This window comes from Anabrus simplex, chromosome 6 (genome assembly GCF_040414725.1).
Source record: "Anabrus simplex isolate iqAnaSimp1 chromosome 6, ASM4041472v1, whole genome shotgun sequence".
Taxonomy (NCBI): domain Eukaryota; kingdom Metazoa; phylum Arthropoda; class Insecta; order Orthoptera; family Tettigoniidae; genus Anabrus; species Anabrus simplex.
Window position 1 is genome coordinate 322540443 of NC_090270.1, and position 26487 is coordinate 322566929.

Genomic DNA, 26487 nt, shown 5'->3' on the forward strand with positions numbered 1-26487 from the left:
TGCTTGTTTGAAAACATATTTTTATTTTTACAATTTGCTTCACGTCACACTGACACGTCTTAAAGTGAGGATGGAATAGGAGTGGTCTAGGAGTGGAAGGGAAGCGACCATGGCCTTAATTAAGGTACAGCCCCAGCATTTGCCTGGTGCAAAAATGGGAAACCATGGAAAACCACCTTCAGGGCTGCAGACAGTGGGGTTCGAACCCACAACCTCCTAAATGCAAGCCAATAGCTTCATGATCTAAGCCGCGTGGCTAGTTGCTTGGTTTGTTTGAAAACAAAATTTGATAATGATATTCACTTTATGTCCCATTAACTACTTTTTTCTGGTTTTCGGAGACGCCAAGGTGCTGGGATTTTGTCCCACAGGAGTTCTTTTACATGAAAGTAAATTACAGACATGAGGCTGACATATTTGAGCACCTTCAAATACCACCAGACTGGGCCAGGATCGAACCTGCCAAATTGGGGTCAAAAGGCCAGCACCTCAACCGTCCGAGCCACTCAGCCTGGCAAAAACAAAATTTATGCATTGTGTCTTGACACATTCAAGAAACACTTAAACAGTTTAAAACACAGTGAAACCTCATTAATGGGTTCCTTTGGGATGATTCCTCGCTTAGCACGTTGTAAATCTGATCCGATTTTTATAAAAACACCTCACTTACAGCGTCAACAATTTTTCACTGTTACCGCTAACACGATCAAATTTCTTGTAGCCCTGAAACTGATCTTTGTCATCCCCTGGGAAAGGTATGTGATTTACAAACAGGTACATGGCCCTTGTCAAGGGAGGCAGGTCGGGGAAAGATGCGAGAAAACTGAAAAAGGCCTTGAATTCCTGAACTTTACAGGATAAATTCCACCTTCGGGGAGCAAGCAGTCAGACTCAGGAAAGGTCAATTTTGCTTGCTGGATTTCAGTGATATCGTTAAATACTTCCACTGTGAACTTGATCTGTTTATGGAATGCTGGGTCTGCTGCATTAATTACGGTGCCATTGAAACCTACATGCTTCTATCGTTACGTGGATGACACATTTTCGGTCTGGACACATGGAAAGGAAATATTAAATTAATTTTTGGAGCACCTAAATTCCATAAACAGTAAGATCAAGTTCACAATGGAAGTAGAAAATGAAGGTGAATTACCCTTTCTTGATGCAAGAAGAATGATGGTACACTAGGCCATGCAATGTATAAGAAGCCTACACATTCTGAAAGATACCTTCATAAGTACTCACATCACCACCCCTGCCAAAAAAAGCAGCTCTCCTTCGAACGTTATTTACTAGAGTGAATAACGCTGCAGACGCTGATAACCGCTCAAGTGCATTAAGAAAACTGACAACATCCATGAGGAAAAACGACTATAAGTCAGGAGACATAGCACGAGCTGTGAAGATCAAGGAGCCCAACAGAGATAGTACCAACCAGGACTGCAGTAAAAAGAAAAAAGTATTCCTTCTTTACGTGGCAGGTGTAACTGACAGTATACAGTGCATTCTTACGAAGTACAATATAATTCCAGTTTTTCATTTGATCAAGTACTTTATATGATAACATTGCTTTTAATTGCTATATTTCTATTGATGTTTTTGTAATGGCCTAAATTGACTAGAGTTAGGAAAACCACAAGAACAGTTGCCACTGATGCTTTCACAGCCCGTACTTATAGACATGATACTGTATAGGCTTTTGGGCTTATGTCGTGTCAAGAAAATAAGGTGAAATTCTTTATGTTTCGCAGAGAACTGTGCTCTGTGTCACCAGAAGAATATCTCGACTGTCCTCATCGCCAGATGTTTCATTCTAGGCTTGTGTCAATGTCGTATGTTACGTACACGTTATGTGACCCCTCTTACACTGATTTCGATGGTTCGGTCTGCTTGCGTTTCGAGCGCTAGCGCTGTGCCACGTCTGGGGAGCCATTTAGTGACGAATTAACATACCATTTCCACTTCTATTATAATGTCTAAATTTCAAAAATGTCGTTATTTAAGAAGCCTCTCTCGTGGATGGTCGAGATTTTCTTCTGATAACGCAGAGCACAGTTCTCTGTGAAGCTTAAAGAATTTCACCATATTTTCTTGACATGGCATAAGCCCAAAAACCTATACAGTATCATGTCTATAATTACGGGCTGTGAAAGCATCAATGGCAACTGGCCTTGTGGTTTTCCTAACTGGAGTCAATTTAGGCCATTACAAAAACATCAGTGGAAATATAGCAATTAAAAGCAATGCTATCATATAAAGTACTTGATCAAATGAAAAACTGCACTTTTTTTCACTTTTAACGAACAGCACTACAGTTACAAGTGATAAATATCATTTTTGATGATATCTGACTGAAATAATAACAATAAGTTAATTTATTAATTTGTCCACCTAATCAATACAATAAATCTTGTCTTTGTTGAATTACATTGACATGTTAATTAAAATGGTACGTGTTTCGCCTTCCATATAGGCATCGTCAGCCATGGGTTTAACCTTGAAATAAAATGAGGCACCTGATTTACATATAAGATAAAACTAACTCTTCAAGGCTTTTTATAAATTAGACCTATCTGTGTTGGTGCGACGTAAATCCAACGGTAAAAAACACCCATGTCACCAAACATCCCTGACTCTTCCGCAAATTTCTGTAAGAGTATCCATTATATAAAGCATAAGGTTTGCCTTTCTTCATCTCAATGACCTGCATGTCGTAAGTAAGCACACAGATAGCATAACAACAAAAGCTACATCAACGATGGACGTCTACAGCTGGAATAATTACAGAATGTTAAAAACTATAGACTGATATTACCTCAAAAAATGTTCAAGAGAGAGGGGACGGGTTGGGAGAATCCTTATCACACAGTCGAGTGGAGTACACCCTAATTAGCATTCCCCTTGCTGCATTAACGTTGGAAACCTCTGACAGGCTGCTGATAATATTACAGTGATCGCAAATGGGACACGAATTGGTCTTTCTTCACATTCTTGTTTTCCACAGAAATAGAATGCCACTCATACTGAACTGCTTGCGACAAGATCTAACTCAGAAGAGGAGCAGGCCACAAGATTTATCTCCATGGCAACCGCAGTCACCCCACCCTTGTTTCCACGGCAACCATAACCCGCACTCCCTTTATCCCACCCCGGCAGGCAGTAAACAGACCAACCTCTAAGAAATGTCAGAATTCAACTTTAAATATTAGAGGTAATATTTTCATGTTATATACTAGAGGTATAAAGGATATTTTCATGTTATGTTTTTTAGGAATGTTGGGTGATTTTATAAGCATTTTGAAAGTAAAGGTGGAAAATGCAGAGGGTTTGGTTTTATCTTTTGTTAATGTAGGTTTGGAGTGGTGTTTCAATGTATTAAAATACGGTTTATGAAAGAGTTGTTAAATCCATTGAATTTTGCAATAGTACGGATGGTGTTTAATTCATTACTTAAATCTTTTTTAGACATTGGAGTGTTAAATGCACATAAAATTAGGGTGTTATAGGAAGCTCGTTTATGTGCTTGTGGGTGTTTAGAAACTTGCCGGATAAAGGTTGCTGTTTGAGTTGGTTTTCTGAAAATTTTGTAAGTTAGAATAAGGATGTCTGGTAATAGTTAAGTCAAGAAAATTAAGGGTTTTGTTATGTTCAGATTCAAGGGTAAATTTAATGTTAGGATCAATGTTGTTAAGAAGAAGAGTGGATGATTTTTCATTTAAAGTAACTATAGTGTCATTGGCATATCTAGTCCAAAATAAGAAGCTTGAGAAATTATTATTATTGTTGATTTTTGTATTTTCCAAGAAATCAATATATACTGTACTTCACATTCTTACGTAACTTCAGTACGTAGCATATTTCTAACAAGTTTAATACTGCTATTGGCCATGTTATTTACGAATTTATTAGTGAAACATGTTCTCTTTCATGTTCTCCTGCATACACCCCAGCGTCAGTGGGTAGGGTCTGACACATCCCACTCTGATGAGTCTAGTGTCAGACCTAAGACAAAACGCTGCTTAATAGAAGAAACGCCTGAAAAGCCTTACATCTGATATGTTTTGACATTTTTGACATGCTCTATTGGTGATAAATATCTAATTCCCTCCATGGGAATTTAGAATTTTCCATTTGCAGAACACCAGCCGACGAGTATTACTGATGGACCCCAACATCGCCTTTGAGTCTGACTGTCAAAGAGAAAGCATGCTAGTGCACATGGTGAGAAAACTATACTGAAGACGATTGATTGCATTCAATATAACTGCTGAAGTGGAAAACTATCAGTAACGGAAATATAATGCACGCTTAAACACTCGTAATAATGGATGCATCAGAGATTGGGTTCTTGCAATAACCAAAGGATAGTACACAGTTTAATATAGAAATTTTCAAGGGGCAGAAAAATCTGTTGTTACAACGGAGTTCTCACTATAGCCGACTTCTACAGTATTTAAAAATCAATTGTACATGTTGCAACACAAACACCACCATTTCACTTCTGATTTTAGAATAATAAAGCAGTATTTTACCTCTTATCCTCAAAACTCTTGCTGCTTTTCTTGTGATGGTCCTTATCATGACTTCTTCGTGAATGACTTTCACTGCGACTGGAACTACGACTGTGGATATGTTTAGGGCTTCTGTAAGAAATAAAAGCTTATTATAAAATACCTGAAATCTAAAAAACAAAAACCTGTCAAAGCTGTGAGTGAGAGATGGTAATGCTACCAATGTCTGCAACAGAACATAGAACATAGGTTGATTAAATCCTTCAAAAACTGATTCGCCTCTATTTGAAGTATCTAATCAACCTAAGGCCTATATTAAAAGTTAACATGCCCTTCACATTCAACAAAGCACAGTGTTTACAAACAGTCAAAAACTTCTAATTTTTAAGGATCTCCTAAGAAGTGCTGGTTTTAATATGTTATGGTCCCATTTGATTGAACAACACACATTCTTTAACATCACACTGCATGAGAATCCACACCTCTCTTTGTGATAATCAAACCCCCGTTTACAATACAACAGAGGATTCACGCACTCATCAGCAAATTTATGTGCAGTATTTTTAATACGATATTGTCCGGCTCCATGGCTAAATGGTTAGCGTGCTGGCCTTTGGTCACAGGGGTCCCAGGATAGATTCCCGGCAAGGTCGGAAATTTTTACCATAATTGGTTAATTTCACCAGCATGGGGGCTAGTTGTGTTGTAAACAAGATAAGATTTACAACAACACAACTTATTTATTTGCTTCACACAGAATTCTACAGTATGTACAGGAATAAAACATAAAATTGTCTTGAAGCAAAGTAGATGATTAATCTTGAGAGAGTTTCTGTTTCTATACACTATGTACACTCTGAATGTATTTACACTCACTGCTATCTTGAAAAGATAGTTCTTGGGAAAGATATAGTTTGTGATAGTTGAAAACTATCATTTGCACTAGCACAGATTAGCTAAGAGAGTTCCTTCTAACTTGAAGTGTCTGAGTTCATAAGCTTGTACTAAATGAAAGCTATGTTCACAATTAGAGAATCTAATGTGTGTGTCAGAGCTTGAGTGAGCTTGGGGATGTGTGGCATACAACATCGGGGCTCGACATGGATGAAGGAACGGGAAAGTGGAGTAGTGACCTGAGGTGAAACCTCATACTACCAGAATTCCGTCCACCTGGTCGAGACACATTTTTAAGAGGAGTACCCTCCGTGTTTGACGTTCAGTGTATTCTGGAGCAGGACCCTGGGGAGAATCCTCATGAGTGACAGACAGGGAGCTCCTTATATACTGCACACGACGTAACAGACACGCGCACTGAAGACTGCGCGTCGAGTCTCGAATGATCCACGCTTGCGTGCGTGCGGCTGGCACTGAGCGAAGAGAACGGAGGACATACGACAGGATGTATGTGTCGTCTTCATCTTCATTTCATCATCACGATGCACAGGTCATCTACGGGTGTCAAATCAAAAGACCTGCACCTGGCGAGCCGAGCGTCCTCTGACACTCCCGGCACTAAAGGCCATACACCATTCAATACGAAATTCTATTTCAAGAGAGAGAAATTTTAAGAGTTCTTAAGAAGGGTCAAATATTTTAATGTGCATTGGTTTTAACAAGACATTTGTTTTTTTCCTGAGACAATACTGAAGATCCTCATGAAGGGTTAAAGGTTTTAATGCATGATTTTCAATGTATATGTCTTAGTTTATAAGGGAATGATTATTCTTTACCATTAATTATTTGTCAGCTGATAATGGTTTGAAACAAGCTGAAACATGTACTGACCAACTGTAACTCATCACGAGTAAAACAAATGCTGTATTGATTAGGTTGACCTCAAATTCCTAAGTTTTTTGTAACCAATAACTGTCAATGTGGATCACAATGAAATTGGTAACAATTCTCAAATATAGTCATAAAGGCAAAAAGAGTTATGTAAATTTGATGAAACATGAACAGTTGCTCTTCACGTGACAAAGCCTGGTTTGTATTGTCATCAGTAGATTCCATTATTTTTGGTGGATCTGATGACTGGGTTTTCTTTTTAAAAGAGGAGTCTCCTGCTTAAATTGGGAGAATTGGCATGTACAGTATCTGTAAGTCTTGTTCCTGACAATCGTTGGCAACGTGTTTGAAGGAAATCTGGTCAGGCATCACGTCTCAGACACGCTGTTCAGCACGAGCAGCAAGGTGATTGTTCCCTGATGTTTTGGGATGGCATTATGTGGATCTACTCTACGCTACTCCTAGTCATGCATGGCTAGTCATGGCTATACAATACAGAGGCGATATCCACCATCCCATAGCAACACCACGTCATCAGCATTTTGGAGAATTGTCTTTATGGATGATAATGAGCGCATCCATCGTGCGGTTCTCATAGACTGCTTTTATGATCAAAATATTGCTTGAATTGAGTGGTCACTACATTCTCTGGACATGACATGCCTGAGATAAAGAAGGCTGTTTATGGACACCATGACCCACCAACCACTCTACGAGATCCACGCTGAATCACCACCGAGTAGAAAATTTTGGACCAACATTACCTCGAACTAGGACAGTGTGTCACACGACGAATTCAGGCATGCATTAATGCAAAGGGACGTGTTTCTATGTGCTGTTTTCCGGAACTTAAAATGAGAAAGCAAAGTTGTGTTGTGGAGGCTCTCTTCTCCTGTTTTATTAGGCAATATATTATGCTGATATGGTATCTGTGAATGTTTCTCTACAACACACTGTCACAATGATATTTAAGGTGCAATGGCAATATGCCATACAGACTTCCTTGTAACAAGGCCATACACTGAGACTAATGCTTTCATGACAGAGTAATAGACATGATAAACTTTTTGGTTTATGCCATATGCATGAACTGCAGAGAGAGACTTCATGCAAGATTGTTTTAATAATGTTGAAAGATTTAAATTCAATTGACTGTTGCTCTGTTGTTGAAACAGTATCCTCAACAGTCACCATTAGGACCTGTGTGCTTTAATGAAGTGGTGGTTCATGTTGCCATATATGCATGAAAGTCTGATATGTCCTTGGGAGCAAGTTAGGAGACAGAAAATAAAGAGGTTGTCAGACATAACAGAAGCACAATAATGGCATGTTATGACAAAGAAGAATAACAGAGATAAAAGAACCATGTATATAGAAAGGAGGGGTGGGAAAGATGGGAAGAATAGGTACAACATTATGGTACGAGGGCCTACTCTGCCACTGAGCAACGGTCAATTAAATTAAAGCTTTTCAGCATTATTCGAACAGTTCAGGTTCATTTATGACAAACAAAATCGTCGTAAACCACAAAGCTTTCCTGCAGTTTATCTTGTTTCATACAGCATGGATCAAAACAATATTGTGACTATGAAGACCATACGAGTCAGCATTCTAGGTCAACTACTGGATTAGCTTGAGACTTTGATAGAGTTTCTCTAAACTGGGGCTAAAATTATCTCAACAATACTGAAAAGACTACAGGAATTCATGAACAACTAATACTTGAATCTTTCTGATAATTTCGAAATAAATTTTATACCAGACATGTGGTTCTATGAACTTATCTCTTTATGATAATAGCTAAAAACAGTATGAGAAGACTTGGGAATTAACCACTGCCAGGGTGTTTACAGATTTAAGCAAACCATTTTTCATGACTTTCATGACCATTTCCTAAAACGATAGAAACAAGCGATAATGAATTAGAAAGAAAGAATGCCCACAACTCGTTTTTGTACTTTCAACAAGTGTCCTCACTCTCATTCTTTGTTTCTATTTACTTTTTTTATTTACATTTATATTACACAAGAATATTGCACTTCTCATGATACACAATAAAAAACTATCTACTTATATTTAGATAATAATGTTATTGCTCTTTGTCCCACCAACTACTTTTATGGTTTTTGGAGATGCAGAGGTGCCGGAATTTAGTCCCGCATGAATTCTTTTACGTGCCAGTAAATCTACCAACACGAGGCTGATGTATTTGAGCACTTTCACACACCACTGAACTGACCCAGGATCGAACCAGCGCCTCAACTGCCTGAGCCACGCAGCCCACTTATTTATTTAGTAACTTAATTTATGTTGAATTAGGGGTGTCACCATGCCACTTACAGTATCAAGAAGTCTTAAACTCAAAAAACAAGTTAATTATTATTCAAAAGTCCTACACTTTGAACCAAATGACAAAATATGTAGTTTAGGAAGAAGAATAGCAAATCCAATACACAATATAGTTGAGGTAACAGAAGGATGAAGACAGTAATTGATTACTCGTGGTGGAAGTGCAGGTCGCAGTAGATGGATGGCTCAACGAGGAGAAGCATTTGGCAGAGGCCATCCAGTAGTGGTGACTATAATGAGAGTGAGAAAAATTGAAAGAAGAAAGGAAACAGAAGAAAATAAAAGTATGGAAATTAAAAGATAAAAATGTACAGGAGATACTGATACAACAAATTCCAGCAATAGAAGTTAGAAGTGTGGAGGGGTCCAAGTTTAAAGAGATACTTGTAATTGTACAGAGAACACCTTCTTAGAACATCTGCACGAGTACAAGAAAAGGAGACACCATGGTGGAAAGGGAGTGAAAGAAGCTGTGAAACAAAAGAAAAGAATGGAATAGAGATAAAAGGGAAAAATGAAACAGAAAATATCAAGAAATTATAAAGAGACATAAAAAATGTAGTGACTGAAGAAAATAGGAAAGAAAAACATATATATGGGTTTCTAAGAAACAAGAGAAGAGAATGCACAAAGCTGAGAAAAGATGAAGGTTGCATGTTACTAACACAACCAAAAAGAGAAAGAAAACATTCATGAATATGAGGAACAGACAATAGTAGTACAGAATGAAGAGAGAGAAAATGATCAATGTTAACAGTGGAATCCAGACTTAAGAGGATAAGAATGAGGAAAGCAGTAGAAATTGATTAAATCCACATGGGACTAATAACTAATGGAATAAAATTAAAAAAGAAGAAAAAAGTGGATGGAGAGAAGAAGTTGGGAAGTACCATAAATGTCCCAACCCAGCTGGATAAGGAGAAATGATGATAAAAATAAGTGTTTATGAAAAGCAGCATCATTTATTCACTGTAGAGGCTAGTGAACTTCATCTATCTTAACCCGATCGGTGGGCGATGCGGCAACATCCGCGGCTACAAGTCGCTTGCTCGGTGGGGAACGCGAATATATCCGTCAAATCAATTCTTTTTTCTCAGTTGCCTGCCTGCAGAAGTTTATTTCTTTTTCAGCAGCGTATTCTGGATGAGTTTGCACTCTCATGTTAATTTTTTCAAATATGTTCTCCTAGTACCAATGTGTCATTCATGAGTTGCATCATAAAGAACGCAGTGTACGTCCGGGCAAGGACGACCTAAGGCCTAATAGCTTCGCGCTGAAGCTTTAGCTCATCACCTAATCGTCCCTTGGATGTAATAATATTGCTGTTGAAGGGATTTCTAGAGATTATGATACTGAACGGACCTCTCTGATGACATTTGAGAACTGTGACCTGATTTATTATCCCCAGTCTCGAGTTCTTCCTTCACGACTGGAGCGTGTGTTCACCGCATGTTACACAACATTTATTATCGTACGCATCCATAATACAGGCACATTTCATGATTTCCGTCCAAACGGCAGAGACCAGGGTTCTACTAGATCCTTTTTCTTACATTTTCCCCGCTAAAATGTCTAATTTAACCAGCCCTCACTGTTAGAGGAAGATGATTTACGGGTCATGATAAATGAAATGTTGGAATTTAGTGGGGAGAATAGTGATCTTAGTGAAGTAAGTTCTGCTGAAGGGGAATTCGTAAGTGACAGGAACTTATCTGGAATAAGTACTTCAGTCTCGAATGTACAGGGTTCGGGCCCAGCTGACGCGAATGTTCAGCAGTCGCGAAAGAGACAACTCGTGTTAGATTCCAGTTCAAGTAGTGATTATGACAGTGACAGTGATAACGATAATGCTGATTACAATCCAACCAGTGCAAGTCCTTCGTCAACTTATACGGAAAATGGACAAAGAAAGTTCGCTTTGATCCAAAATTCCATCGTGATGAAAAACGAGAGATTTTAAGAAAAAAAAACCCAGCAAAATATTTCAATAACTTTTTATGACGAGATATGCCAGAACATAGCTGAGCAGACAAAAGATGCCCAGCAGAAAATCGCACATAAAACCCAGCTTAGTAAGATGAAACGAAAGAGTCGAGATCAAGACCGGGTCCGAACAAATAAGGACAAAATAAAGCTTCTTATGGCCATGCTGTTGCCGCAGAGGATTGTACAGAAATCTAAATTAGGACACTATATTTCTCGCAATAATTTGTTCACTATGCCTATTTTCTATGAGCTGATGACACAGAAGAGATTTTTTCTATCCGGGGTGAGTGACCCAGACGGTTGAGGCGCTGGCCGGCTTTCTTACCCCAACATGGCAGGTTCGATTCTGGTTCAGACCTGCGGTATTTGAAGATATGTCAGCTTCTTGTCAGTACACTGGCATGCAAAACAACTCCTTCAGGACTAAATTCCGGCACCTCAGCATCTCCAAAAACCATAAAAGTAGTTTGTGGGACGCAAAGCCAATAACATTATTATTGTTATTATTTTATAAGATTTTCCTCCACAGCTTTTTACATATCTCTGACAATGAGGTGAATAATGGACAGATTCCTCCCAAAATATATAAGATAAATCCAGTATCTGATGACCTATTAGCAAAATTTTCGGAAGCTTATAACCCTGATGGCAAAGTGCCAATTGATGAGAACCTCTTGATATGGAAAAGGTGGCTATGGTGGAAAGTTTACGTACCAAGAAAACTACCGCATTTCGGAATGGAATCATATAAATTATGCAAAGCTGAGACAGGTTATATAACATGATCTGCTTCCATGTGTATCATAAAGAACAGCTGTAAGAGACATAACACTGTGATGACTGTAAATATTACCTGAATTGTAGTGTGATATAGTCCGTGTGTGTCAGTTATGAATTGTAGGTAGGCTATATAAACTTGATCCCTCAAAAGCGCTAAACAGCATAACAGAAAATTTCATGTGTATTATAATTTATTCCAATGTAAATCGCTTACGTATATGTAAACTTTGTAAATCTACAATTTACATATACAGAAACATTTATTTCCAGGCAGAGATTGTTAGCAAACTGCCTAAAATATTCAGGTAAAAGTTAACTGTATAAACGAAAACCAGAGCTTTGCTATTACGAAAAAGCAACCTCTATAACGCAGTATGAAAGCACTTATTACGTTCTTGCACAAAGTATCGAAAAATCAAAATAATAAGATTTTTCAACATTATAATACATTATATTCAAGTAAATATTTCTCTTAGGGCCCTTCAATAGTTCATTTCAGTCTATGATTATTTTCAATCAGTAATTAAATACTGTCTTCAATCAGGAAAATCGCTCCCCACCTGGAAGTAAGCCGGTGTGTACTGAACTCCCCGCTTAAGGGGTTAAGTTCTTCGTTAGCTATTTTCATGACCTGAAACCAAATTTACGACTTGAGACTTTCATGATTTGTAGACACCCTGCATTGTGTAGTTTTATCATCAGTATCTCTAAATGTTCTGTTACAGTTAAGTCCTCAATGAGATCAATGGCAGAAAAGATGTGCTTCAGAATGATGGAAGAGGCAACCTTAATGACATCACTGGAAGCCAGATGAGGCTGAAAATGCTGAATTGTTGATGGGAAGGAAAGTAATCGCAGAGTCTATTTTACAGTGGAGCACCTGACACAATATCTGAAGGCAGTATAAAATGTATGCAGATGGCCATGGGCAACCACTGCATTATTAGTCTCAAGTTTTTTTTTTTTGCTAGTTGCTTTACATCGCACCGACACAGATAGGTCTTATGGCAACTATGGGACAGGGAAGGGCTAGGAGTGGGAAGGAAGCGGCCGTGGCCTTAATTAAGGTACAGCCCCAGCATTTGGCTGATGTGAAAATGGGAAACCACGGAAAACCATTTTCAGGGCTGCTGATAGTGGGGTTCGAACCTACTATCTCCCGAATACTGGATACTGGCCACACTTAAGCGACTGCAGCTATCGAGCTCGGTACTCTCAAGTTTAGCAACCATGCAATTATCAAAGCAAGACCAGTTGCCTACCGATCACCAGTTATGCAAAACCAAGATCTGGCAAGAGAAGAAAGGACGAGTCTTCTCGGCTTATTTTCCAATGAAATAGTTGTAGAAAGAATGGGTCCTTGAGCACTGATTCAACAAATGTAGGAGCTTTATTGGAAGTAGGAAATATTGAAAAAGCCTACAGCATAGTGGCTGAACACAAAATGGACATCCTGAGATTGTATGAAATCAGGCGGCAAAGAAGTAGAGATTTTATACAGCGGTGGTTTTAGGAAGATTTACAGTGGTGGCAAAAAAATAGGAAATATTGGAATGGAACTAATGATTCAGAAAAAGTGATGAAAACCTTACGTAAATAATAATAATCGTATGCCCTCCCCTGCGAACCATGCGACCTTGCCAAGGAGGGGAGGCTTGCGTGTCCCAATGAAGCAGATAGCCGAGCCGCAGGTGCAACCATATCAGACGGGTATCTGTCGAGAGACCAGACTAACAAAGGGTTCATCGAAAGGGGGGTACCAGCATCTCGGAAGTTGAAAGGGCAGCAGTCTGGATGATTGACTTATATGGCCTTATAATAATACTTAACATGGCTTAGCTGTGTTGAACTGCTACACGGCTGAAAGCAACGGGAAATTACAGCCATAACTAACTCCCGTGGACATGCAGCGCTCTCTATGCGTGGAGAGCTGCATCAAACCAGTCTATGGACTGATTTCTCAAACAACATGGCATCTGCTACTATGTGCAAGCACTTTGACGCCACCTGGCTGCTTGCTAGTCAATTTCAATGTTGCTTTACCATAGGTCTACTAGATGGCAGCATAAACCAAATCTCTTTTGGGTGTCACTAGCAGAGTTTTAATTAATTTTGTCGGGTGAACACCAAATGTGTCACCAGAGATGTTTTGTATGCCGATATTGTATGAAATGTGTGTCGCATAGACTTTGTTCCGCTCTTCAAAAATCAGGCCACCTCTGCAGGTTGGAACTCGTTATCCTATGATCCAGAGGCTGACACACTACCACCGACTGGCAGAGAATGCTAAATGTAAATGAAAGGACGTAAGCATGTATGTATGTATGTATGTATGTATGTATGTATGTATGTTTGGTCCTCAGCCCTAAGGCTGGTTTGATCCTCAATAGCTACACCATCAGCTGTCATAGAAGGCCTAGACATCACTGTAGTGAGGAGTGAGGTAGTTTACCGTTGCTTTCTTTTTTTTTTTCTTTGCTGTTGGCTTAATGTCACACCGACACAGATACATCTTATGGCGACGATGGGATAGGAAAGGCCTAGGAATGGGAAGGAAGCGGCTGTGGCCTTAATTAACGTATAGCCCCAGCATTTTCCTGGTGTGAAAATGGGAAACCACGGAAAACCATCTTCAGCACTGCCGACAGTGGGGTTCGAACCCACTATCTCCCGATTAATGGATACTGGCCGCACTTAAGCGACTGCAGCTATCGAGCTCGGGACCGTTGCCTTCCTCACCGACCCAGAAGTTGCTATTACATATCAGTCTGTGAAGCCCGCTGAAATGCAAGCATCATCTGACCCTATGAGCAACATTTTCACACCATTCATAGTGGGGACTGCAGGATATTAATGGTAAAGCAAATCACAAAGACCTAATGATTTAAAGTGGAAACCCAATTCTGATTTAGGAGGGACTGCAGGAAAAATCGTACAATACAGGGAAACAGTATATCCTGTTATAAATTTAAACCATCAAAAATTTGGTTAAATATTACAATTACTAAATATGTATAATTACAATCTATGTAAGAGCCTCCGTGGCACAGGCGGCAGCCTCTCACCACTGGGTTCTGTGGTGCGAATCCTGGTCACTCCATGTGAGATTTGTGCTGGACAAAGCAGAGGCGGGACAGGTTTTGCTCTGGGTACTCCGGTTTTCCCTATCATATTTCATTCCAGCAACACTCTCAAATATCATTTCGTTTGTCATTCGTTAATCATTGCCCCAGGAGTGTGACAGGCTTTGGCAGCTGGCACAATTCCTATCCTCACCACTAGATGGGGCTTCATTCCATTCCTGACCCGGTCAAATGACTGGAAACAAGCTGTGGATTTTCATTATAATCTATATATTAAAAGAGTTTACTAAAAACAGCTTCAGCAAATCAGTCCATCTGTTCTACTGGACCAATTTGCTTCACTTTTGTTTTATTTCCCTCCGGAATTACCTGCCGGTGAATCATTAGACATTGATAGATCTCTAAGTTCAGCCAACTGTGAGCAATCATAAAATCAAATCATTAAATGATCACTCCAATAATTGCAGGCAATGGATTTCACTAACCCACAATACATACTTAGCAGGTTGCTAAGCAATTAACATTTTCATTAATATTCTGAAATATGTGATTTTCATTCTAGGTAATGTCATTGCATGAAGCCATGTTTGATTACTACATGTCAAGCCAGAGAGTATACACTTCCTTTGATCAGGGAAGAACACTATTCCCTGCTAGATACTCTGATTCTCTAACCTTTCCCAGCTTCCAAATATATTCACCAGCTGGCAGAGCATTCCTAATAACTTCCATGCTGCTGAGAGAAGAAAGTCTATGTACAGTACAAACAAACCCCTTCGACATCTGGAAACACCTGTTGAAGGATAACCTAGCTACACTAGAAAGAGTGTAGGCCATGTATATTAAACAAGTTTTCTGCCGGGTAAAATAAACTGCTCCTTCGAGACTAACCTATGAGCTCACAAGACATCCGTTCTAAATAGAAATACTGTGATTAAATATACCATTACCTTCTACGACACAATACCAAACTTTACATCAAGAACTGCAGGATAAGAAAGCTAATATATGGATAGACTTTTACCAAACTGACAGCATGACGACGTTAGAATGGGTGAATTCTGACTATGAACTGCGGCATACCATAACGCGCTTCTTATCAAATGTTCATAAAACCACTGAAAAGGGCAGGCAAAACAATATGACAACAGGCATATCAAAACTAGTTATCTGACCTATTTATAACTAATGTTGCGGAGCAGCATGGGTCCTTATTTTACTTCATTAATGTTATTTGATTCCTGTTGTCTAGAGACATCAATTCTGTACTGGAGTTACTTCCCAATAAAGCCACAGGTTACAACAATAATATTATACTCCTACAAGTTAAAAATCTGGATACTTTGAATTTCATTTCACCGCAGAAACTATATCAATTCCCAAGGAAAACGTTAATGTCAGAAACTTCGATCAGCCAAGTTTCTTGTTGAAAAATATGCTACTAATTAACACCAAGCCAAGCAACAACTGATTTTTACAAGAATGAACATGACACAAGGACGAACATGTTACCAACTTATAAGCTATAAATGTCATTTTTGTTCTGATTTGAAGTGCAATTATAAGAAATAAACTGACGAGAGGGTCCACCTTTTCAATGCAATATATCAAGTAAATAATATTACATCAGTCTTGGGACGAGTTTCATCCACTTATTGGCCATCTTCAGCCAAATAAAAAATTTTTTTTTGCTAGTTGTTTTACGTCGCACCAACACAGATAGGTCTTGTGGCGACGATGGGACAAGGAAGGGCTAGGAGTGGAAAGGAAGCGGCCGTGGCCTTAATTAAGGTACAGCCCCAGCATTTGCCTGGTGTGAAAATGGGAAACCACGGAAAACCATTTTCAGGGCTGCCGACAGGGGGTTCGAACCTACTATCTCCCGAATACTGGCCGGACTTAAGCGACTGCAGCTATCGAGCTCGGTCAAATAAAAATTAAACAGATTATGTGATAACTAAAACATATGTATACTATACAAAGATAATGTTACAGGAATAATTATACATTAAAATACATAATAACAAAAATTATGTTTATGATCTTGTCATAATATGATTTCTTTAAGTTGACTTAGGACCTCAGGCAAAGAAGTAAATCTGGAAATGATAGCCAGAATTAGGAATGAATAAACATACAGAAAGTAAATTAAAATTAAATGTCTGATGTAGAACAAGCACCGACTTGCTGGAGGAAGCAGGCAGGTCATGTAAACAAAAAGTGGAAAGGGAACAAGCACTGACTTCTTGTAGGAAGCAGGCAACGTAAACAAAGGAGTAATAGGGAGAGGATTGGAGGAGGATAAAGGCTAGGCTAGGGGCTTTACGTCGCACCGACACAGATAGGTCTTATGGCGACGATGGGATAGGAAAGGCCTAGGAGTTGGAAGGAAGCGGCCGTGGCCTTAATTAAGGTACAGCCCCAGCATTTGCCTGGTGTGAAAATGGGAAACCACGGAAAACCATTTCCAGGGCTGCCGATAGTGGGATTCGAACCTACTATCTCCCGGATGCAAGCTCATAGCCGCGCGCCTCTACGCGCACGGCCAACTCGCCCGGTGGAGGATAAAGGAGGGAGAGGAAGGGAATGGGGAGGGCAGGGTGTCTAAGGTGGGGCTGAAGGATGCAGAAAGAAAGACTGCTGCTGAAAGGGGAATTTAAAGAGATTATAAAAGAAAGAAGTCTTTTTACCTGAGATATGATTACTAAAGATAGGAATTAAAAGGTCAAATAAAATGCTTGATTTCTCTGAAATTTCATTTAGATTAAAGTTAGAATTGAAAAACTGTTCCAGATGGATAAAACAATTTTCCATGATATTCAGCAGGAGGCCTTTCTGTATAACTGAGAATTTTCATGTCTTGGTTGATATTAGTGAACTTATGGTTAGTATCATCCATGTGCTGTCCCATGGCCGAACATAGTCTATGTATGCTATACATATGTTTTAGTTATCACATAATCTGTTTAATTTTTATTTGGCTGAAGATGGCCACTAACTGGATGAAACTAGTCCCAAGAATGATGTAATATCATTTACTTGATATATAGTATTGAAAAGGTGTACCCTCTTGTCAATTTATTTATTATTATAACCGACTTCGTTCAACTTAGCCAGTATACAGGTATATATGACAAATACAGAGCTGTTATTTCATATCGCACAACATGACCGGACAGCAGTTGATTTCCACTCAATAGTCGGGCTTTGTGAATTCATAACACTTTAGAAGTTTTTATATTGTAACGTGTTGGCGGGGTAAATGAGTAAATAAATGAGTACAGTACCTGGTAGCAACCTATTTCTATGATATATTAGCTAAGCACTACAATTATAGATTTACACACACACAGACGATAGCCGAGCTTACAACTTGCACAGTTCGTGCTCTCTCTCTTAGTTTCTCGTGTCCCCCCCCCCCCCCCACACACACACACACAGAGAGAGAGAGAGAGAGAGAGAGAGAGAGTCGTCGATTATTTACAGCACTCTCTCTCAGCCACTCAGTCACACTTGTTAGCGCTGTCACGGTCCACAGCCTACACGTCAAGTGTCGCCGGTCGGGATAGTATCCGCTATTTACTCGATCCGTCGAACTCCGCAGTCTTCCACATCGGCACCCAGTGTTCTCTTCGCGCTACTCCAGAATACCCAAGGTTCTTCTCCAGTAGCCGGCCCCAAGAGATACACACGCACGACGTCAACGAAACAGGAACGAGTCCTCGGCTCCCACAGCCTGACTGCGCTCACTCCTCACACACACACTCACTAACTAACTCTCGCTAACGCTCACTCTTCAATTCTCACTGACTGCTCTCACTGCCTTACTCTGTAGGCAAGTAACTGCACTTTTATACCTGCGCCAGCCCTTCTGGAATCGTCCGGATGCTGGACGGGTCCGGGAACATCGCGAGATGGAACACTCCAGATTAATCGCGGAGTCATTTGTCGTCCCACGCGGTGCGACCGCGGACAGAAGAGAGAAGGGCACACCCAGCACTTAAATGATGCTCGCGATTGGCGCGCTCGACTCTAAGGGGGTAGGGGCGATGGGTGACGAGCTCGGCGCGTAGTGACTTGGCATGGCGGATGCTATATCCATTACAATATTAAGTGGAACAACTGGAATACTGAAGGAATGCCCGAGGAATGGACTACAGCAATAATCCAGCCACTGCACAAAAACTATGATAGATTGGATGCCAGTAATTATCGGGGTATATCTCTGCTTGATGTTACTTATAAGATTTTATCTAAAATTATTTATACAAGAATTCAGGAACAACTTGACCAGGACGAATCTGTCCCGATCAAATCATAAGCCTTAAGTCATGAAACACCATAGAGTCGGAACAAGAGATTAATCATCACTTTTGTTGATTTCAAGAAAGCATATGACAGTATTCATCGTGAGTCACTACCAAAGTCCTTAAACAATTTGGTTTATACCAAGAACTCATCAATCTTATTGGAATCACTCTTCCCTCGCCATTATTGTCTAAGTGTGCACTGGAGAAAGTCACGCAAAAATGGGTAAAGAAATATCATTCAAACATCAAGATAGGCAAAATTGCCTAGCAATCGCAGACAATCTTGCTTTACTAGCAAATAATGTAAAAGAAGCTAAATTTCGAATTGAAGAACGAGAAAACAGCTGCAAAAATCAGAATGAAACAATGCCAACCTTCAGAACTGAAACACCGACAATGGCAAACAAATTAAGATTGTGAATAAGTTCAAATATATTATAATCTATCAGTTTCATGTCCGTATTAATACTTGGTATTCACAATTACAAAGATTAGGTGGAAGGTACCCATCTTTGTAATTGTGAACAAGTTCAAATATCTTGGGGATATTATAAGCTGGAACACACAATAGAAAACATCGATTGACAGCAGAACAACTAAATTGAAAACAGCACAGCGAATCACCTGGCCGAGTAATTAAAAAATCTCTCTCCATGAATGTGAAATTTCAACATTACAATACATTGGTAAAACCCGAAGCAACTTATGCTAGTGAAACACTCTTCAAGTTGAAAAGTAAATCAACAACCGATAAATTGCGGAAAGTAGATAGAAGAAGTTGATGGCCAATGGAGATTATTACCTAATGAAGTGGTATATTGTGAATGCGAATCAATAACAGATACAATGCAAAAAACGAGACTTGCCTTTTTTTGGTCATGTATTCAGACTGCCAGAAATCCAACTAGTGAAGCAGTTATTTAGTTACTTAAGGAAAAATAAAACAAACACTTGGTTCATGGAGGTCATGAATGATTTAGAAGAATTAAATTTATCAATGCTCCAAATTGAAGGCGGAGAAGAGAAGAGGATTCTAAAGAATAAACACTTATGATTCAAACTCATATTTGAATGAAGTACACCATTATTGATAACCAAAGGGCAGCCAGGTCCGACAGGATGAAGTTTTGGGGGCGGAAGAAGAAGCCGAAAAGCTGACTATTTAATACCATTGGACTTTAATGTATATGACTGATTAAAGTGTGCCAATGGGGGCTGTAAACAATGTAAAACAACTGTCATTATTTTTGCATGATACGAATTTTAAGGACAGAAGAAACTTTTAAATGCGTCATTTTACGTAGAACTGATCTAACTTCATTACATCTAGCGACTTCATCCGATGATGATTCAACATGGGTGCATTTTAATTTATAAATACCGTATATCATACAAGTGTCAATTTTATTCATGTTTTGTAACTTTTAGTATATTAATTTTAAGTTAATTCTAGACAGCCTAAGGTGGCCTAATGCGGCCAAAACATGTCCCGTTATTTTCACAAGATGATTTTACATCTTTGAATTGTAAATAAACTTATGGGTATTGATTAGGTGGAACCACTATACCAATTTTTCAATTTATGTAACATAATTGTCAATACGGATCCAACATGAAAGTTATTTCATGGAATGAACATTCGACGAAACTTGTTCCCTCTTCACGTAGAGCTATCGGAATGGCATGTAATGAACTTCATTTTCAACATGCGTTCTGATGTAATACGTCTTATTTATTTATTTATTTATGTATTCAGGATCAGCAACAGCATAAAACCTAATTACAAAGATCCGAGCTATGTGCAATAGACTTTCAAATGAAAGATATCTATTTACAAAGGACACAAATATACACAGCAAAACTAAGCAGTCCTATATAATACAAATTTACATAAACAACGAGAATAGCCCACCCTTTTCAACACTAGAATAGTGTATTATCTTTTTAAAAGAAATACACTCAGTTGAAAATGATTAAGACGTCCCACTCTAGCGTGTTTCCTTGGTTGTTACGCCATTATTCCTACGTTCTAGCTCATGTCCTATTAAATACATGCTAAAGAAACCTGGAGAGTATATTTATGTCACTCTTTAGCATGTTCGTAACTCCCACCATAAGGAATTTAAATTAGCCTTCCCGGACACGCTGTGCGCAAGACTCATCAGTAACAGCTGGCCTGGGTAAGGATTAGGCAGAGAACTTAATTCCATGGCCCCAGACTACTCGGACTACATAGTGTTCCAGCGCATCTGCCTACAGCTACAGGGGATTGTACATTCTAGTTACCACATACCTAAAATAATATAGTTTTTATTTTGTCAAACACATGAATCGGAATAAATTATGAGCCTTCGATAACATTCTTCTTTCACTATATCCAAAGCCTTTAGAATGCAGTTTGCTACTTCATCAGCCCCTCTAGATGCAACATTCTCAGACCACACACACATCACTGCCTTCTGATCACTACATGGGTGAATACAGATATTATATGTCCAAAGTTGTCTTTTATTACAAAACTGTTTCAGTCGAAATATAGGGTGCTGACAATGCTTGTTGTAAGTCCACCCACAAAACCAGTGAGTATCACTACCATCCTGTCCTCATTTGCATCACGTCACTGATAAGGCACCCGTCTATAATAAGACCATGACGGGTGCTGCTGTAAAACTTGCAGGAGAGTTTCTAAGTCCCTTATCAGTGCTACTGCGCATGCGTGGCTAGTGGGGTATATAAGTGCGAGCAAGTTGCTGCTTGCTCATTCTGAGCGGAGCAATGCCACGTTATAAACGTGTACGTTATCCCATGTATAGGTCTCCTCAACCTATAGTTAAGAAAAGTGTAATTCATATTGATAGTTATACTAATGGCGATGGCTATCATGCATTCTTGTTGTATAAGCCACAAGAATCAGGTGTCTTACTAGGTTGGAGGTTGAACATGTGCGCTTACAACTTACGTGACAAAGGTGAATCATGTTTGAACATTTATGTGTGTGTATTTCGGGATGAAATTCCTAAAATTCACAATTTATCCGATATTGATGACCAAATTATTGGTTCTAATTTGCTATGCAGCGTCCGCTTTCACAAGGTGTAGACTGAAGTCTGTGGATTAATATGACATGTATAACTTAGAAGGCAATTTAAAACCAACATTATATTTCGTGTTGAAAATTGTGTCGTACAGTATAAATGTTGTTTCACTGGGGCTTCAACTGTATTTTTAAGATCTTCACAGTACAAACAATACATTTCAGCAATCGTGTGAACAGAGATTACGTAGGACTTGTTCGGATTCTGCACTCTACTGTAATGAGATGTGTACCTAAGAAACATTTTGATGTGATTTCTAACCTTATTTTTTCTCTCGTTATCAATGGCATGTGGTCTGTTAACATGCTTGCCTCTTCCATCCTCTCTAGGTGTAAGTACAGATACATGTGATATAGATTCAGGACTCTCAGTGTCACATTCTTCATTATTGCGAACAGTCCTCAAACGTTTAACAGAGATGGCATGGAGTGCTAAAAATTCAGTCTTGCACACTTAAACCACCAACTGGAGTGTCACGAATACAATACCTGAAAGAAACCTTTTCATTGGATACCCTTTTTGCACTTACGTCACACTAATCCAAATAAATAAGCATTTTGCTTACTATAATCTCTCAACTAATAAAAATAAATATCACCGCTCTCTGTTCTTTAATCAATGTTGAGTACTGTATTTGCAGAAACTTCTTTTGCAGCATGGATCATTGGCACTATTAAATATTTTCTCAGCCACAATCTTATTGTTTTCCTCTGTTTCTTAACCTCTTCCTTTCATTATCTTTCCAGTCATTTTCAAAATAATTTTTTTTTTTTTTTTTTTTTTTTTTTTTTTTTTTTTTTACACGTGCTGGTGCATTTTCTTCTTGAAGAACATTAATAGGAGCACCTATCGCTGCCATCTTGGAAACTTATAAACAGCAATTGAGAATCGCTTTCTGATTGGTTGTCCGAAACCAAGCAGACCAATGAGAAGCATCAACTCATAAGACAAAGAAACTAATGGCATGGGCCTATTTTCCACTGGAAATGTGTCGGTCATGAATAATAGCAAATACAGGGGAACCTCGATTATCCATTCTCAGAAGATACTTTTTCCCACATTATGCGTTCAAATGACGTGGTCCCGCGAGCATCATAATTAAATTACACTGTAAGAACCCCACATTATCAGCTCCTCGAAGAAATGATTTCCCAGATCAACCGTCCCTAAATTTCAGTCCCATCAACACTAAATCCTCGATCAAGCGTTTTTCATAAACTGTATCTCACGAAAGGACGGCTAAGGCATACTTATGAATCTTGGCGTTAACACCCCATCTTTGCGATAATTACAGCAAGTACTGCACTGGAAAAGCAATCGACGGTGAACTTGCATAAGGCACCATCTTAGCATTGCATTCGGGTGGTATTGTTTAGCGAATCTCGGAAATCATAAAGAAGAGAGTGGCCAAAACAATTAAAAGGAGACACAGCGCATTTTGACAGCTCTACTTGAAGACTGAACAAGTTTCGTCAAATGTTCCTACTTATAAAACATTCATATTATGTCCAGGGTTAGATGTTCATATTTTTACTTTTTTCGATTCTACTGACAAACAGGTTTTCGGCACTTTCTACAGGGCACTGTATAGTACCTGGACTTTCAGGCAGGAAATGAAACTGCTCCTTAACACAAATCTAGTATTTTAATATCATACACGATTATGTTATCGAGACCAGAACAGATGCTGCACCTCACATACAAAAAGCCATGGGAGGTCTTGGGATTGCCTGTTACTGGTTTGGTCCTAAGACTGGGAATTTTACGTGTTTGTGTTAAAATGTCAAAAAATGCAGTCTTTGTTTGCGAACATTATATTTAAATGGTTTGTATCATTTCCAACTCGTACTGACATGTGCATCGAGCGCGCTTTCCAGCTGAGCTCAAGGTCATGAATAACAGTAATTTCTGAAGTTTTGATGATTTTTTTTTTCTCTTACCAATTTGATTGGGCTGGATTAGTGACGGGCAGAAAACTTTTGAGAATTGATACATTCAAAAGCATGTTCTCGAGTTCAACATAACCTTTACAATTTGATGTAGGCGTAATTTACATGCTTTCCAGAAACTGACTATGAACGTTGTACTGGAGACCAAATTGATGCTTGTTGTTTAAAGGGGCCTAACATCGAAGGTCATCGGCCCGGAGACCAAATTACAATGGAAGATAAGAAAAGAAGGAATTTTGCTCTTTTGTATCTAACGTGTTTTATTTTACTAGCTGAAAGAACTAAAAACTACTTGTTTGGCTTGGCGTTATTAGATTTTTCGACAAGTTGGGCTAATGAAAGTTACTCAACTGAAAGAAGTTTTCACGGGAAACTGACAAAGTTTCCCCTGTAAAACTGAATAGAATATACCAAGATTTTGAACTCGCGTACCGGTAATAAATGTTTGATACCTATTTCGCGGTCTAACTCGCCTGCCTCTCATCTACAGGGCTCGGGTTCGATTCCTGGACAGGTCAGGCATTTTTTAAGGGCTGGTTCCAGGTCCACTCAGCCTACGTGATTACCTTTAAATGATGACAAGATATCTAATGGTGAGATGGCAACCCCAGTCTAGAGAACCAGGAATAATGGCTGAGAGGATTTGTCACACAGACCATGCGTCACCTAGTAATCTGCAGGCCTTCGGGCTGAGCAGCAGTCGCTTGGCAGGCAAAGGCCCATTGGGCTGTAGTTAGGTTTGGTTTAGGAGTTTCTGTAAGATTATAATAATACATATTTCATTTAGTGATGTTTAGCCAAATTGTTGATGGTCTACATGCATTTTCAGATTTTTCGTTTTCCTGTGTTGTACGTTTTATTTTCATGGTCCTCCAAAAACGAAGAATCGAGGTTCCATTGTATATAATGCTCTCTTTCAATAATGGACACATGCCATTTTGGTACAAGTTCCTACTGATACTAGATGGCATCAGCTGTCTTCCTTTACCTAAATCAGACAAGCACTTCACAGGTGCATGTGCCCCTTTTCCACTGTCCCCCTCAATTATAAATAAATATAAATATGAGGTAAACAATTGATAGGGAATCTGCCACCTGGGTGAGTGCTCTAAATAATGCACATCATTGATGAATGATTGATTCTTCAAATATTTGGGAAGTGAAATAATGCAAAATGCAAGGTTGGATAAGGAGACAGAAGGGTACAAGCGGGAAATACGTTCTACCAGAATGAAAGGAACCTGCTGGGGAACAGAGCAGTTCCTATGAAATGTAGTGATAATCTACAAGATGTACCATACCCCTATATTAATGTATGCATCAGAGACTTGGACTTTGACAGCAAGAATTGAAAGTTAAATTCAGGCCAGTGAGATGAAGTTCCTGAGGAGTATGGCAGGGATGACAAGGAGAGAGAATACTGAGGTCAGAAAAGAGATAGGGATAGAAAAACTGAGTGATAAGATGGATAAGGGGTGAAATATCCAAGTCATTTGAAATTAAAACTGTACTACGGCAGGGTGATGGGCTCTCACCACTATTATTTAACTGTGCACTAGAAATGGTAATGAGGGAACAGTTTAAATAATGTCCCCCAAAAATAAGGATTGGCCAAAAAATCAAAACAAACTGCCTGGGTTTTGCTAACTATTCAGCACTACTAGCAGCTGACATAAAAAAAAGCAAAAATCCAGATATCAGAACTTTAAATCATTGCAAATAAAATTGGCCTCAAAATATCATTTGAAAAACATAGAAATCATGTCCCAAAACCCAACACAACTAAATGAAGTATCCATAAATGGTAATTAAATCAAAATAGTAACACAATTTTAATATCTTAGAGAAGTAATAACACATAACCTAAATTTAAAAATATCATTCCAAACAAGAACAAATAGATTAGCTAAAGTACAAAAATTAACATTGGACATCTACAAAAATAAATGTCTATCAAATGCAAAAATAAAATACTACAACACAGTTATGAAACCAGAAGCTACGTATGCAGCAGAAACACTTTTTCACCCGAATAAACAAAGATTGACGACTACAGAAAATTGAAAGGAGGATTGGAAGAACCTGTGCATCAACAAAAAATACCAGAAAGATGGACAGTGGCGGATAATACCTACAAAGTTGTGTACAAAAAACTAGAACCCATTACAGATACTATGCGTATGCGTAAGAGGAGACTGGGATTTTTGGACACATCACGATGATGCAGAATTCAAGACTTCAGAAACAACTAGTACAACAAAATCTCGTCTCAGAAAATACCACATCAGGATGTAAATGGACCAGAGAAGTAAGAGAGGATCTGAAGGAAATAGACCTTACAACAGAAGACACCACAAATTCAGATAAAATTGAACACAAAACTCAAGAATACAAACCTCCGATTTACCCTTATGTGAAACAAACCCACAACATGCACATTTTCAACCGAGTAAAGGGCACGAAGATCGGAGAGTCTGAAGAAGTACTAGGAGGACCGCGAAGCCCAAACATTATTTTCAAAGTGAACTGAATGAGGGACTGACTAAAGTGATCCTATGCGGTCATAAAACAGGAAGCAGAAGAAGAATATGCTGTTATTTTAGGGGAAAGAATTATTACGGCACCTTAAATCTTTCAAT

The 26487-nt window shown here is 38.9% G+C and overlaps 1 protein-coding gene across 3 annotated transcripts in view; it reads right to left on the minus strand.

Annotated features, from left to right (window-relative positions):
• Nucleotides 1-26487, minus strand: part of LOC136876531 (luc7-like protein 3) — a 239329-nt gene that overhangs the window by 116838 nt on the left and 96004 nt on the right. For all 3 annotated transcript variants that reach the window (XR_010860603.2, XM_067150563.2, XM_067150562.2), the window contains exon 6: nt 4533-4643. Coding sequence is in view for 2 of the 3 variants with exons in the window: in XM_067150563.2 (XP_067006664.1) it covers nt 4533-4643 (111 nt within the window). In the remaining variant the exon portion in view is untranslated. The remainder of the gene's footprint in view (nt 1-4532; nt 4644-26487) is intronic.